The sequence below is a fragment of the Echinococcus granulosus genome, assembly GCF_000524195.1.
Source record: "Echinococcus granulosus chromosome Unknown EG_S00059, whole genome shotgun sequence".
Taxonomy (NCBI): Eukaryota; Metazoa; Platyhelminthes; class Cestoda; order Cyclophyllidea; family Taeniidae; genus Echinococcus; species Echinococcus granulosus.
This window is the reverse complement of record NW_020170439.1, coordinates 248,080-262,371: the sequence shown is the minus strand read 5'-3', so window position 1 is coordinate 262,371 and position 14,292 is coordinate 248,080. Positions and strand designations below refer to the sequence as shown.

The following is a 14,292-nucleotide window of genomic DNA, read 5'->3' as shown; positions in this document are numbered from 1 at the left end:
TTGATCAAATATGTGTTTGTAAAGATGATACAAAAAGAGGCAGAAAGTGTCTTCTTGGATAAAAAAGGAATTCTTGAAGGATTGATGAACTGTCACAGCCACTTAAGGTAGTTCTCTAATGAATGAATGTTGACTGTTTGCAGCCAGGATTTTTGGGACAATAAAGTGTCAGATGGCTTATTATTTGCGACGGAAAATCACTCTACAGAATTAGGTATTAGGATAATATTCCAGGTGGCGCATTTGCTTTAATGTCCCCCCACTTAACTCCAGTGTACTCAGCTCCATTGCCGATTACTCGAAAAACAACGCTGCAACTCACTTCGTCTACAAACGTACACGCGATTTAATAAAAAAGTTAGCGTGACCTACTTACTTAGAAGGAATTTGCTCTAATCTACATGCAATACTCAGTTGCCGAACAGAGAGCAGTCAGATCGAAGGTGATGCTAGTAAAGGCATTAGAATCCACTATGTCGTTCTCGCCTACAGCTGCTGTTAGCAAGTTAAGAAAAAGTGATGTAAAGTGAGATGGGATGAGACAAGGTGGGATGAGATAGGATTAGGTAAAGTGTGGTTCTTCATTCTATGAGTTGAGTGTTAGTACCCAGTGCAACTAGGCGCTGACCAGATAGCAACACATTGCTCCTTTTCGATTGCGCCTATTTCAATCGTCCGCCCCAACTCCGTCAGTATAACTTATCTGTGTCTCCTAAATCACGTGATTTACAAAATAGGTGCAATTTATTCCTCTCCTATTCATAATCTCCTCTTAAACCTCGATCCTGTCCTTACAAAAATGCTGCTTTTGTCCTACTCACGCATTTAGTCAAGAGCCACTGAAAATCCTCTCGCCTGTCTTCACGCTTTTCCAAGAAAGGATTTCCCCTCATTTTACGCCTAGCAGACTGTATTGAAAAGGATTGAATAATCCAAATGATGGCAATAGCCATTAATAGACAAAATGGCAGATTACAGCTTCATCAATCCCTTCCGTGAACATTTGATCAACTAGTGGAAAGCCTTAACGTAAAACCACTCATCGTGTAGTCACATAAGCAAATACCAATAGGACGCACAGACATTCGCATGTATGCACAAGTTCATGGGACTCATGGGCACTAAGTAACAGGTAACGTAGTGGGGAGTCGATGGCGAAATAAAATCGTCGCCCTCCGGATGCCTTGCTCCTGCCATCACTTCTCTCCATGTCAAAACTTCATCCTGTATGTCAGGTATTTGTTCAAGCGAATGTGCACCTGTACCAGGCAGCTAATCAATCGGTAAAAGTCTAAATATATTTTCCATGAATCCTACCTCCATTTTTGAGTTTTCCTTCCACCAACTAACAAGCTGCCCTTTGTTGTCCACACTCAACTTAGCGTAGAGAATACCCTAGCAGACGGAAGAGATTGATTAAGCACTGAATCTAGCTAAGTTGTCTCTCTTGTTCTGTCTTTAATACAAAGAGGCTTGAATGCTGCACAGAAGAAATGGTCTACTGGGTTCTCATCACCCTTGCTGTTAAAATCCAGCATATTTTAGTCACATTACTGCGGCTAGTTCGTGTCTAAGGATACCAAGAGAAGATAAAGAAATAGCGAATGCTTTAATTCTTGCCAAAAATGCTTATCTAATACAAAAATGTGGAAAGGCCAACTTTATGAGAGAAAATGATTTGTAAGTACCTGGAATTTTTGATTCGGCTTATGCTTAAGTATTGGAGATCAAGCCACGTCAAGCTTTGGATTTTGGGCTTGAGTAAGTCAGAGGAGGTCTTATTTGTCTCTTCAGGTAGACACGAGAAAAAATCATTTAGGACAAAATTTGACAATTAAGGAGCTCGCATGCCTCAGTGCTTAGGTTGATTTGTTAAGCTAGACTCTGTCTTAAGGGAAAGGGACTCGACTCCACTGCCTTACTTTTGAACAAATCATAGGTCTACTTGCATAGAGCATAGTCTGACTAGGAATTCTTAATGAGAATTTGCATTTGCAGTCCATCGCATCAAATAGAATGGCCATGGTTCTGTGGAAATGAGTTAGTGCATTACCTGGAATTGCGATATTGGAAGTGAGGAGATTCTTTCAGGACGAGGGATGCCATGTTTGCTCACTTATTGAGAGTAATTTTTCATCCAATGTTTCTCATTTAACAATATATAACCAGCTGGTCCGTTGATCAGTCTGTATGAATCCAATATGCACGGACTGTGTAAAGGTGTGAAGTTTAGAAGCAAAAAGGCAGCTTGAAGCTTGCCATGATAACTTTGTCGTTTGAAAAACTATAAAATAAATTTTCATCTCTTCTCTTATCTCATTATTTTTGGATTCAGTTTCACTTTCACCGTAATATAAACTACTAAACCATTTCTAAATCACTTTTAGACGATCAGTTTTAGTGTCGCGTATTGCGCATCCATAAGTGAAAAACATCAGTTTTTTGACAGCAATGCTACCTCGATTCGCGGTACAGACAAGCTAAGCACGCTTTTCTCAGATCCAACCAATATCCTCGAAATTCAGGATAAAAAAGTCCAAAATTTGTAGAGTTTACGAAGAATGCCTTTTAGTAGGTGAAAGACTGGCACATCTAATTTTTTATGCATGCCCAAAAGGGAATGCACGTAACAAGTGGTTGTTGCCAAATATAGAGATGGTCGAGACGTACCTATTCCATCCTCTTACACACTTTAACAACAAAATGGTTCTGTTTCTGACACTTCTCTTCAAATTTCTTATTTGAGCCAAAGCAACAAATCTGCTTAAAGTTTACCCTTACAAATGGCCGGTGGAGGTGAAAGGTGCTAATTTTATGTGTTTAAGATGACTTAGAACAGTTATGACGTCAAAAATGTAGACTAGGACAAAATAAAAAGCTGTCTTTGATAAAAGCGAGTCCATTTCTTAAACCTCATTATGTTCCAGGTTAATTTAATCTGTTTCTTATCAAACCAACACTTGAAACATCAAATTAGTAGATCATACCTTTGTCTTTTTTCTGGCAGTGGATTACAATCGTCGACGAAAGCCTTACCTTCCTTGATAGCAAAAGCGCACTCTGCAATTCTGTGATTTCTCCAACTATCAACATTTTGATCAGATGATGCGTTGTAAATACTCAAAGTTAATCCAACTCCAAAGTTTCGGTGTTAGATATGTGATAAAGGTTCCTTTCTGCCCTATTTTTACACTTTATTCCTTGTCTTTCATGTTGCCAACTTTTCACTTCCCTTAAGATGTCTATGGGCCTCTTCTTGAAGAGCCTCGTGGAAGATAAAATTTTCGGAGAAGGACCATTTAAACTAATTTTTGACGTGAAGACAACCAAATTTATTATCAGCAGAAGCATCAATATCAGTGGCGGATTTTACCAATCAGCAAAAGAACGGGGACGCAACGGCCAATCATGCGTCAGTAAATTTCGTGATGGAAAGAATACCAATAGGCCTGCTTTATCAATCACATTTAAAGACAACAGCATAATCTTACCTAAATTGCAAATTCACACATCTTTACTATATTGGAAAACAAAATTATTGGATACTATTGACTGTGGGAGAGAATAATAAAATTACTCACTCATTCCTTGTAGACACCTTTAGATCCTCCAAAATAAATAATAAGACCCTAAAACCCATATTTTTGTATATTTAGATCAAATGGTTATAGGACTTACTCTCATTGGGATCGCTAGTGCCTTATATTGAGATGTGGCCAATCAGAAGAAAGTTGAATATTTCATAAACAATCAACTTTACTTCGACAGGCTTTTTCATGTAAACCCAGTTAAGAGTTATAAAAGATGGTTTCAAAACACCTGCAACCTACAATTTTTGAGTTAAGTTATTTGGTTTTAAGGGGTACTGAGTTTGCAGAAAACCCTAAGTTTTTTTAAAAAACAAAATATATCCCTGTAGTCACTTGTGAAATTACGTTAGATAAGCGTAGCTCATCTACCTGGTTTTAAACTCCTAGCATGTGCAGTATTTACTCAGAAACCATATTTTTCAACAACGCTGGAACTCACAAGGGCATAATTTTTCCTCTCCTTGTAATAAAAATAACTGAAAACATTTTTATACTTTACAAAGAAGATTTTTCCGCGTGGTTTTGCCGCCTATCAAAATGCATAAACGTAATTTGGAATCTGAAATCTTGCTCCCACCTCTACCAAAGTTAGAGATGTTGTGCTTTTTTCCTTATCTGGCAGCCCAAGAAACGTCGAAAGCACTTAAAGATTGACAGAATCTGTCCCACTTAATGTGTTGAACAGTTATTAAGGGTATCTTTGCAATGTACACAAGTTTCCTGAATTTTTCAAAAAAAAATCCTCCAGCAGCATATTGCTTTGGAAATTCTTTAACCAGATCTAAGTAAAAGTAAGGGAATGAATTTGTGCTGAACATACGTCGCCATTTAATAATGGCTTTTTTACTTTAACTCCAGCAAAATCTGTGGAGAGTGGGATCACAGTGGCCTTTCAGCCCTAAGATAAATTATAAATTTAATCTAACTTGCCTATTTTTTACCCTGGCAATAGTGCGAAGAATAGTATTTGCTTTGCCTGACAGGACAACTAATTAACAAACACATAAGCAAAGAAAAAATAAATTGCTTAATTGTAGGTTGAGTCGATTGTAAAGTGTAATTGTTCTGATAAAAGGAAAACATTAAGAATATTACTTTAAACAAAACTTTTAAACTTGTCAGTCACTCCTAATATTCCGTTTTCTTGCATTAACTAAGTGAATTGTGAGCGCAAATCACGTTTTTGACTTGCATCTTTAAAGTAGTTTGTGATTTGCAAAAGTGCAACTCAATAAAATATTAAGTAGATAGCCAATCGAATCAGTGGAGGGGAGCATTGACCGATTCTTTTTAGCATTGACATTCATGCACAATAAAAAATGCCTGCAAAAACTTGGTATAAATGAGAGTACCTGTGTCCATCCTAAAGCCTTAATTTGCCAAATAAGTAAAATGAATTTATTATTTATGCACAGATGGACTAGAAGGTTATAAAAGTAGGCAGAAGAGCCTACAGCCAAATCGAGAGTACAACCTTTTAAAGATTCACAATTCTTTAAGTATCATCTACAGTTACTAAAAGTACAGAAACATTTGTCTTCAAAGTCAGTAATATATTTTGTCACTTATATTGCCTATCCAAAGTTTGTCCTCTCTATGGACGATATCGAAGGGGGGAGGGGAGGAAATAAGATGTCCTCTTAGTACTCTTGATTGATAGATCTTCAACACGAAGTGCAATTTTATGCATACAAATTACTCGCCTAAAAGCAAAACCTTGTAATGTAGATTACCAGGGCTGAGACTGAGTAGTCAGTCCTACCTATAATTGTCAAATCTACGAGTCAAACGAGTATAGAAATCAGCGAAAAAAAACGAGTTATTTGTTCTCTTACATCAGCGTCCTTGCTGGTGTCACCAGTAAAGTATCCTGAGTCTTCCCTGAAGCGATGAGTTATGCTGAAAAATTTGAACGATTGTACCGTCTGGCAGAAGCATATGGTGTCGCGATAGAAGCTGCCATGTATGAACAAGCAAAAAGCAACTTACTGAATCTGCAAAACTCAGGGACTTATTTTTTTCCCATTTTGGGTTAAGGCAACACTGGGCACATTTTCTTGTAAATTATTAAGAAAAAAACTTCTTATTCGTTTAGGCTCAATGTGCTCGCACGAGTTAATACTTCTTCGTCAGACCAAAATGTCATGAAATTTTTATGTCCAACACAAATGGCTAGCATTCACAAAAAAATTGCCTGACAGATGCTAAAAAATTAGCAACATGGCTTACTTTTATCGCATCTTAATACAACGCTTGGGGGGAGCATACTGCGTCCTTCATTGGGAGGTAAAAAGGGTTTAATTTTTCCCAAAAATCCTAAAAGATTCCCAAAAGGGATGTCGTACACCTAATCAATCTACTTTTGGCAAGGTTGGATACAATCACCCGTCATAAGCTGTTAACTAGCATCTGTCACATATTTGGAATGCAGGAATCAGGTAAGAAAATTGATTTTCACATATATGCAATTTCAATGGTAAATGTATTATCAGGAAAAAAAGTAAAAGAAATATTTTCACAAATGGCGTTATGCAAACTTGCCAACTTTGTTACCTTATAGAAGAAGAAAATAAATTTCACAGAGGTCGTGAGGTTCAGTAGATCCTTAAATGACTGCGTCTTCAGAACCGCGACCCTTATGCATTCTTGAATGGAAAACAAGGTTTAGTTGGTGACAACAGGTAGTTAATAAGTAAAGCCTGCAAGTGTCAAGTGTCACCGCTTTTTTACCCTTGGCTACTTTTAACTGGCACTATCGGTAGTAAGACGAATCAAGCACATGAAACAAATCATTTTGCTTAAAAGTTGTTATTATTGTGAGTTCCTATTAAAGAAACTTTGTAAATCCTACCTTACAAAAATGCAAAATGGGAAATATTGGGAAAGTAGAAAATATATAAAACAAAAGTGGTGCTTCCGTTCCCGCTTATGGGCCTGGACAAGTAGTATGATGTGCCACTTCCGAGAAGTAGCTCTATCGACAAGAAAAAGAATAATAGAACGTAAACAGAAAACGGAAAATTTAAAAATGTTAATTTTTGTCCATAAATCTTCATTGGTCCCTTTAAACCATAGTAAAAACCTACTTCTACTAATCTTCAGTGAGTTGCTAACTGCTGCTGAAATAATTAACAATTATTATTTGCAAAAAAAGCAAAAATTGAGGGTAATATTCGTGTCAAATGACAAATTTCACCAATTTTCTACATTCTACTCATATGTTTAAGCATTACCCTTAATAATTGAGCAAGGAGAGATGCCAGTGTGTACAGAAGTGGAGAGAAAACAAAGTAAGCCCACTTATGTTCCCTTTAATCTCTGAAGCCATTATGAAGGTTTTTCCAACTTTTTATTACCCCATTTTTAAGTGTCCAAGGGTAGACGTTAGGTTGTAAAACCAGCCATTCTATATCCGAGGTAAACTACACAATTGATGTAGTAAGGGTGTTTGTGCCTGCGAAATGTAACATTTAAATATACACCCTAAAAAGAAAATAAGTGGCACCGGTTTGCGCATCCTTCTTTTTCTGTACCATTGCTCAACAGGAAACATCTATTCACGATAAAGGCTTTACTTCAAAATACTTATTTTAAGGAGGAGAGTTGCATTTTAACTCCTTTAGTGACCACATTAACCAAATCGCTAGCGACAGAATTGGTGACAATGCCGACAAGAAGTAACGAAAACTACGCTTCACTTCCTTCAAAATTTTAAAAAGAAGAAGTCTCTTTTATATTCTTTTTTGTACTTTAAGTTTTCATCTTCGTGATCTGATACTGTGGTGGGGGCGTGTTTCTATCGAGATGAGACCACGGTAATTCAACAGCCTAAAAGCAAGATGATTACCTATACATGGGTTTGTGGGTTGCCTTCTGTAAAAATTATGTCCTTTTTAGTGTTTTAAGAAATACAAAGGATATCTGGACAAAAACAAGAAAGAGAAGGAAAACGTGTGGTAGTTTCTCCTTTTCGCATCCCATATCCTTGGATATATACTTTCACAGGGAAGCTCTCCTCCTGGAAAGCGTAATTATTTATAAGCTACAAAAAGAGCACTCTCCAAGAATGAGACACCTGGGAGGCAGTAGTTACAGAGTAGGCCAGAACTAATCCCAGATGCCAGATTTGACTGTTACTTTACAAAATAGAGGGCTCAAAAGAGAAAAGAAGTGAGAAATACGATAAAGGTTATAGCAATACCTTACAAATGACTGTGGGTTTATTTCCCTCTTTTCAAAAAGTTAGTGAAATGGCTTACCTCGAGAGGCATTCAGGATCTTCTTTGGGTGGCTTGACAAAATAGCTAAATTTGTTGCCCTCGCATCGTTAGCTTAATGTTTTCTTCAGGAGTTTCTAGGTCCACTTTACGTGAAGATGCGTCGCTTTGGACCACTGTCTGTTTATTTGCCACTTTGTTTATTGGCTATTATGTCATGGGTTGAGTAATCGGTACCTTTTGTCAAATTTCTGCTGCTTAATTTTGAAGGATGGACAGGAGCAGTCACTAACCGGTGAACACTTTTGCTAGCTTAAAAACAATCTCCAAGGCAAATGTTATTAAGGTGATCAACACCCATATTTAAAGGTAAATAAATTAGAGAGGCTCTTTAGTCTCCGTGGCTTTTGTCACCATCTTGCATTCCTGAGGGACGTTGGTTCATGTCCACAGGCACCTAGCACTAAAAACGAGCCATTTCTATTTGGTGGTTTACCTATCAACGACGTTAGTAATGACTCAAGGTCCTAAAGTGTAAAAAAATTGCATATTATGTTCAGTGGGAGAGATAGAAGGGTTATTTTACGTTTACGTTTACGGTTAAGCTCTTCGTAACTTTACTTTATCCTTTTAAGCGGCCACGTGCATTTACGGTACTTCCTGCCTGGTTGTCTGACTGTTCTGTGTGATAGGTAGATAAATGAATGACTTTAAATGAGAAATATCTCCCTTTAATTAAACGGTCATATTATTCTTCGGTCGGGGAGTGTACACTCTTTTCTCTTTTTTAGGGAATGCATCTTTCTGTATGATGCAATAGACTGCAGAAGCTATTCCTCACCGCAAAGTTGTCTGAAAATTCAGTTTTTAAGAATTGGACCCATGATCTTGAAGAAGGTAAAGTAAACAAGTAGAGAAATCGCTTCCTAGGGCAGTCAGAACTGTTGAATAGACCTGATTATTAAAGCATGAAAATTCATTAAACTTTATAAAATTTTATCTTTATCAAGACGCTATGAGGCACGGTGGCACATGTCTACCTATTCATCTATCCTCCAATTTCCTCCAGTATTAACTACGAACCGTTCCTGTTGGCTGGTTTACCAAATTAATCCATCAAAAATGACTCAAGCTCTACAACACATAAGTAGAGCTTCAATCTTTATTACGAGGGCTCTACCAGAAGATTAATACTGGACCCCCAACGCTTGCATGCAAGCATCATCAAGAACACTTTTTTGCGTATTTGTATAAAGAAAGCATTTCCTGCAGAGATATAAAACAGTGCTACTCACTTTCTTTCCGTCTTCCTTCTTTTCTTATTCATGTTCCTCTTCATTTTCATCTTCGCCTTCTTAGGCCCAAAAGAACGCCACTAGTGAGATCGCCACATGCTAGGTTCTAGCACCAAGGGTAATGAGAACGTAGGAGAAAATCTTAGTTAAGCCGCATTCAAAACTCTTTCGTGTTGGAGACAAAACAATGAAAGCAACTTAGCTAGAATCCTTACTTTCGCCTGCCAGGGCCTCCACTAAAGGAGGTTGAATGCCGACGACAAAGGGTGACATTTTGAGTAGGTGAGAGACAAAAAATGGGGTCGAGGTAGTAGAAAATACATTTGTTTGCTTATTTAGTAATTGGCTACTCGGTTGGCTTCCACATTCGCCTTCAGATTCAGCTGGAACAAAGGGGAACTGGTAACATGAAGAGGTATCCTATGAGTGACTATCTGAATTTGTCATCGACTCCTCATTACCCTACCTGTTACCCGTTATCCACTGCCCATGGACTCCTTCGAAATCGTACATAAATAAGCCGTACGGTTCCCCTCATTAAGACGGAAGTATTCTTTGTTTGAACTACTTCATGACGCCGCAATTGTCGATGAGGCATTTTCTGACTTTATTAGACGTTCACAGGAAGGATTGATTGGGCAGTGAACTAGTCTGCAGCTGTCACAAACGATTTTCTTCATAAGAAAAATCGCCGTCTTAACAGCATGAATTCTATCTTTTCAGCAGAGTTTACGAGATCCTGAAATAAAGAAGGAACTCTGACTAAAAAGCATATTTTAATGAGGATTTAAAGAAGAATGTGAAGGTAGGCGAGAGGTTTTTGGGTGACTCTTGATTAAATGCATGAGTAGAACATACTGGCATTTCAGTTTGGAAAAAATCTAGGTTTAAGGAAAAAATTACGAGTAGAAGAGGAATAAATTGTGCATATTCTATGAATCACGTGATTTCTGAGGAGCAGGTAAGTTATATTGACCTAGTTGGGGTGGACGATTGAAACAGACGCAATCAAAAAGGAGCAATGTGTTGGTATTTGGTCAGAAAAATCGCACTTTACCTAATCCTATTTCATCCCACCTTGTCTCATCCCATCTCACTTTGCACCACTTTTCCTTAACTTGCGAACATCAGCCGTAGGTGAAAACAACAAAGTGGATTCTGATGCCTTTACTAGCATTACCTCCCATCTGGATGCTCTTTGTTCAACAACAGAGTATCGAATATTAACTTGTATTTAAAAATCTTGAGTTGAATTTTGAACTGCGTAATGTATTTGTTAATAGACAAAGTGAATTGACGCATTCTGTTCCGAGTGATCGCGACTGGAGATAAGTAGAATGGGGTGAAGTGGGAGCAATCGAGGTCATTAAAGGAAATGCGCCGTGATATATTCTCTTAACACTTGATTGTGTAGACAGACATGGGAAGTCAGCAAAGCTGCTGTAAATTCAAAGGTGGACAACTGTGTTTGTAAGGTATTTTGTTGTGAAATGAGCTCCAAAAGTCTCACAAATTATGTCATTTGATGAAAGGGTATGCAATCAGCCTACTTCTCATTCTAGTTTTAACGGATGACAACCATGGAACGTTCTGTCTCTGAAAAAATAAAGCCTGTATCTTTTCTTTAATTTATAAGTGTCTTTTTAAGAAGTGATAGTAGATCTCGCATAAATAACTACTGATAGGGAAGCACAAAAGTGGAGGTCAAGACAAGGCACTTTCTTTTGTTTTTAAGGGCGGTTGAACCCGGCTTAAATTGAGTCAAAATTCTCTAATTCATCCTTAATAGACTACATCAAAACTGACAAAAATAAAACATGCGTTATTGGCAAACATAAAACACAGCAATTGGGAGGTGCATTTTCTGGGAAAGCAGGAAAACACAGTACAATTGTAATTGGTTTTTCTCATAACAGGTCACAATTACTCTCACATCTAAACGCCTCTTCTATACTTACAAGCATCTACCAGTCGGTTCGGCTTGCATTGAGACAGAGTCAGCTTCATTTGTACAGAGCACAGGAATTAGAGCTGCATAGCATTTTGAAGATCGGTCACTTATACAGACAAATTAGAACTTTAGTCTGGGCTGCTCCTGAGAGTGTTTTAAAAGAGCATATGTGGGAGCATTGCCAGCCATTCATAAAATCTAACAATTACTCCTGTCAGTGGAGGTAAAGCATATTAATTTGACTGCATTGGGTTTACTGATAAGTCGTAAAAAGGCAGCACAAACCCCTACCTTCATCATTTCTCAACTCGTAAATCCGGCGTTACTCTTAATCGAGCATGTCAGCAGCACCACACCCTTCTCCATCCATCACGGTCAGACACAGAGGCTCTCCTCTAACAAGATGCGACATTGGGATGCCATTGGTAAATACCTTTTCGGTCATTCAATTTCTCTTACCACACAGCGTGCCTCCTCCAAATTTTTCACTACTTTATTTGCTTATAATCCCAAATAAATAAATATTTTAAACGCACCGCTATTAAAAATAATTTATTACCGATCCAGCTAATTGAGCTGCTTAACTTTATGGTACAAAAATGCAATTTTTCGGGACATTTTTGAATATCAAATGGATTTAGTAGCACATATCCTCAGTAAAATGAGAAATAAATCGAATAAATATTCTGTCTCAACAAAATTAACCTTTTAGAAATTTGACCTAGTTCATTGTAATTTTTCGGAAGCAAAAGGGAAAAACAGGCTAGAAAAATTTTGAAATATAAGCAGTAACATTGACATTAATTTTGCCGGCAGTACTAATTCTCTGCAACTTCAAAAAACGAAATTGTAGTTTTCTTCTTATGGAAAGAGACATTGTACTCACTAATTACACATTTATTATGCATATATGAACTTAACGAAGCTGCCTCTTGGCAAGTTTTACCACCCTAGGGCTATTCGTAAAGTTCATTCGCCAAATCATGCCTTCTGTTAAAAAAAATTAAAGAAATTCAAATAAGTTCTTAAATTTAACGAGTGTGTTTTGAAAATGCTTGCTACCCTCAGAACTAATGAGAAACTCACCAATGCATCTCTTTTAGAGGGAAAAGAAGCAGAAGGAATTAAGCACCTATCAGCCATTCTCACATGTGCATAAATGACTGTCTACTTGCGGGACCAGAAAAAATAAGGTTTCAACTTCAATCAAATTTCTAGTGAAGGGTGTGGTCTTCTCTCACTTTAATGACGTTGTTTGATTAGACTAGCTTATGACCTTTTTTAAGAGCCAAATTTGGCTCCTATATATAGTTGAGATGCATCGTGTCGGAGTGATGGGCCACTCATCCTAAGTTGCTTCTAATCTTCCTCAAACGGTGGTAGTTTGTGACACACTTCCCACACCCGAAGCAAGAATTGGTCTTGGGTGGGTGATTGAGTTCTGCGTGTTTATATATGCCAAAAATTGCCGGGTTGGATGAGGGCAACAATAGCCTTCTCTGCTTTGCGTGTGTGTTCTCTTCTTCTACTTTAAAAGTGTGACCACAGACACCGTTTACACAGAAATGGCATGGATGAGGAAAAGGCTCAATTGGACTTTTATTTTTGTCTCATATATACCCATCAACAGAAGGGTAAAAGACCCACAACGGTGGTTGTGTGAGACTGCGGTTCTGCTATGACTCTATCAAGCCTTATTAATCATTAGATTGTTCTTTGGATTAGGATTTCACAATCGTAAAATTACAAAAAGGAGGACAATTGCTATTCTGGAAGAACAAAATTTTTTAGACTGTTAAGTTAATATGAGAAAAAATCTTGTATTTTGGCCAACAAAAGAACATATTTGGGCCAAATGATGGCCTGTTGAAAAAAAAATCAAGGAAAGTCCAAATCTTCCAAAAAAGTTGGTTAAAGATTCAATGTATTTCGCCGTCTGTGCATCAAAAGGCTTCTGCCCACATAGCATCATCGCCTCAGTCATTGAGTCCAAAAAGGAGATAATGTTTCATTCAATGTCCTGACTTCGCTAAACCGAGAGACGAAAAAAACTTATTCAATTGCATAATCCTAATGCCATACAAAAATGTTTACCTATTTAGGAGAATAATAAGCTTCTTTCTCATCCCTTTTCTAGCACTCAGTTGAATAGGTGAAAGGAAAAAGGCCTCTTAAAATTACTTTATTTGTTAACAATGTGTAGCCCTTTTCCAATGAAATAAAGGGTTTCCACCTCATCTTCTGCTAAAACTTTTGTTTGTAGAGCCAAAAATATGCCTTTATCCATCTTTTCAGTATCATTTTTGCATATCATTATGTGATGGTCTGTTGCTGATGACAAGAATAAATGCCATTGGCCAGCCGGTGAATGATCCATAGGAGAATACAGAAGAGAGGGTGCCAGTGTCTCCCTATCTCTTTCCCTCCTTTTTTCCATCGCTCCTTTCGCCCCCCTCTCTCATCCGTAAAGGAGTGTGAATTCCTTTCACCAGTGGGTACGAGGACTTGGATTGTGATACTTTGTAAAGAAAACCTCCTTTTGGCTTATTTTGTAGTGCTCGCGACAACCACAAGGTGCTTCCTACTGAGCAGGTTCCAATCGGAAATGCCACAGTTTTTTAGAGTAAGGTAATGCATGCCTTTGAGATGGGCTGTAAAAGCATCGTCTGAAATAATCAACAATATTAACTCATGAGGTGGCAGACAATCTCAAAGGCACAACACATCTCCAAAGCGTCAGAGCTTAAAGAAAGGACACATCAAGAAATTCTTCGTCATTCGTTCCTTAAAGTTGTTCGCATTCAATTTTGACAGATTCTTTGACAATAAAGACAATATTTAAATAATCGAGTGTTTTCAAGCAATATTCAAAATTGTTGGACAAGTCATACAACGATTATAAATTATAAATGCCTTAGGGAAATTGAGAAAGGCAGTTCTATCCCAAATCGTGTAACCCCGTCACGTGATCCACTTTCCCGTTTTACCATGTTGACCATGTTTTTAACACAAAAAGTACTAAGAAAGCATGTTTAATAAGGCGACAGATAATTTAACATAATTTTCGACTTTTTTGTGCCTTAGAAAATAGCTTTCTTGATAGCAAGACGGCATTTTTGAGTGCGTTGTCTATGTCCCCTCTGCCTTTGGATATTTCATATACTCACGAGGAGCATCCATGCCAACTAGGGACTTTTAATATGACAGGTGCATGAAGAAGAACTGCCAAGGTGCATGAC

The 14,292-nt window shown here is 37.7% G+C and overlaps 1 protein-coding gene across 1 annotated transcript; it reads left to right on the top strand. All coding sequences in view use genetic code 11, as the record gives it.

Annotated features, from left to right (window-relative positions):
* Positions 1-6,369: 6,369 nt before the first annotated feature.
* Positions 6,370-12,852, top strand: EGR_06562 (hypothetical protein; the record flags this gene model as incomplete). The annotated part of the gene is made up of 7 exons (XM_024495811.1): positions 6,370-6,756; positions 7,488-7,546; positions 8,599-8,709; positions 9,988-10,063; positions 10,892-10,987; positions 12,591-12,712; positions 12,762-12,852. The coding sequence occupies 7 exons, from the start codon at positions 6,370-6,372 to the stop codon at positions 12,850-12,852; spliced, it is 942 nt and encodes a 313-aa protein (XP_024349771.1).
* Between the last annotated feature and the right edge of the window lie 1,440 nt (positions 12,853-14,292).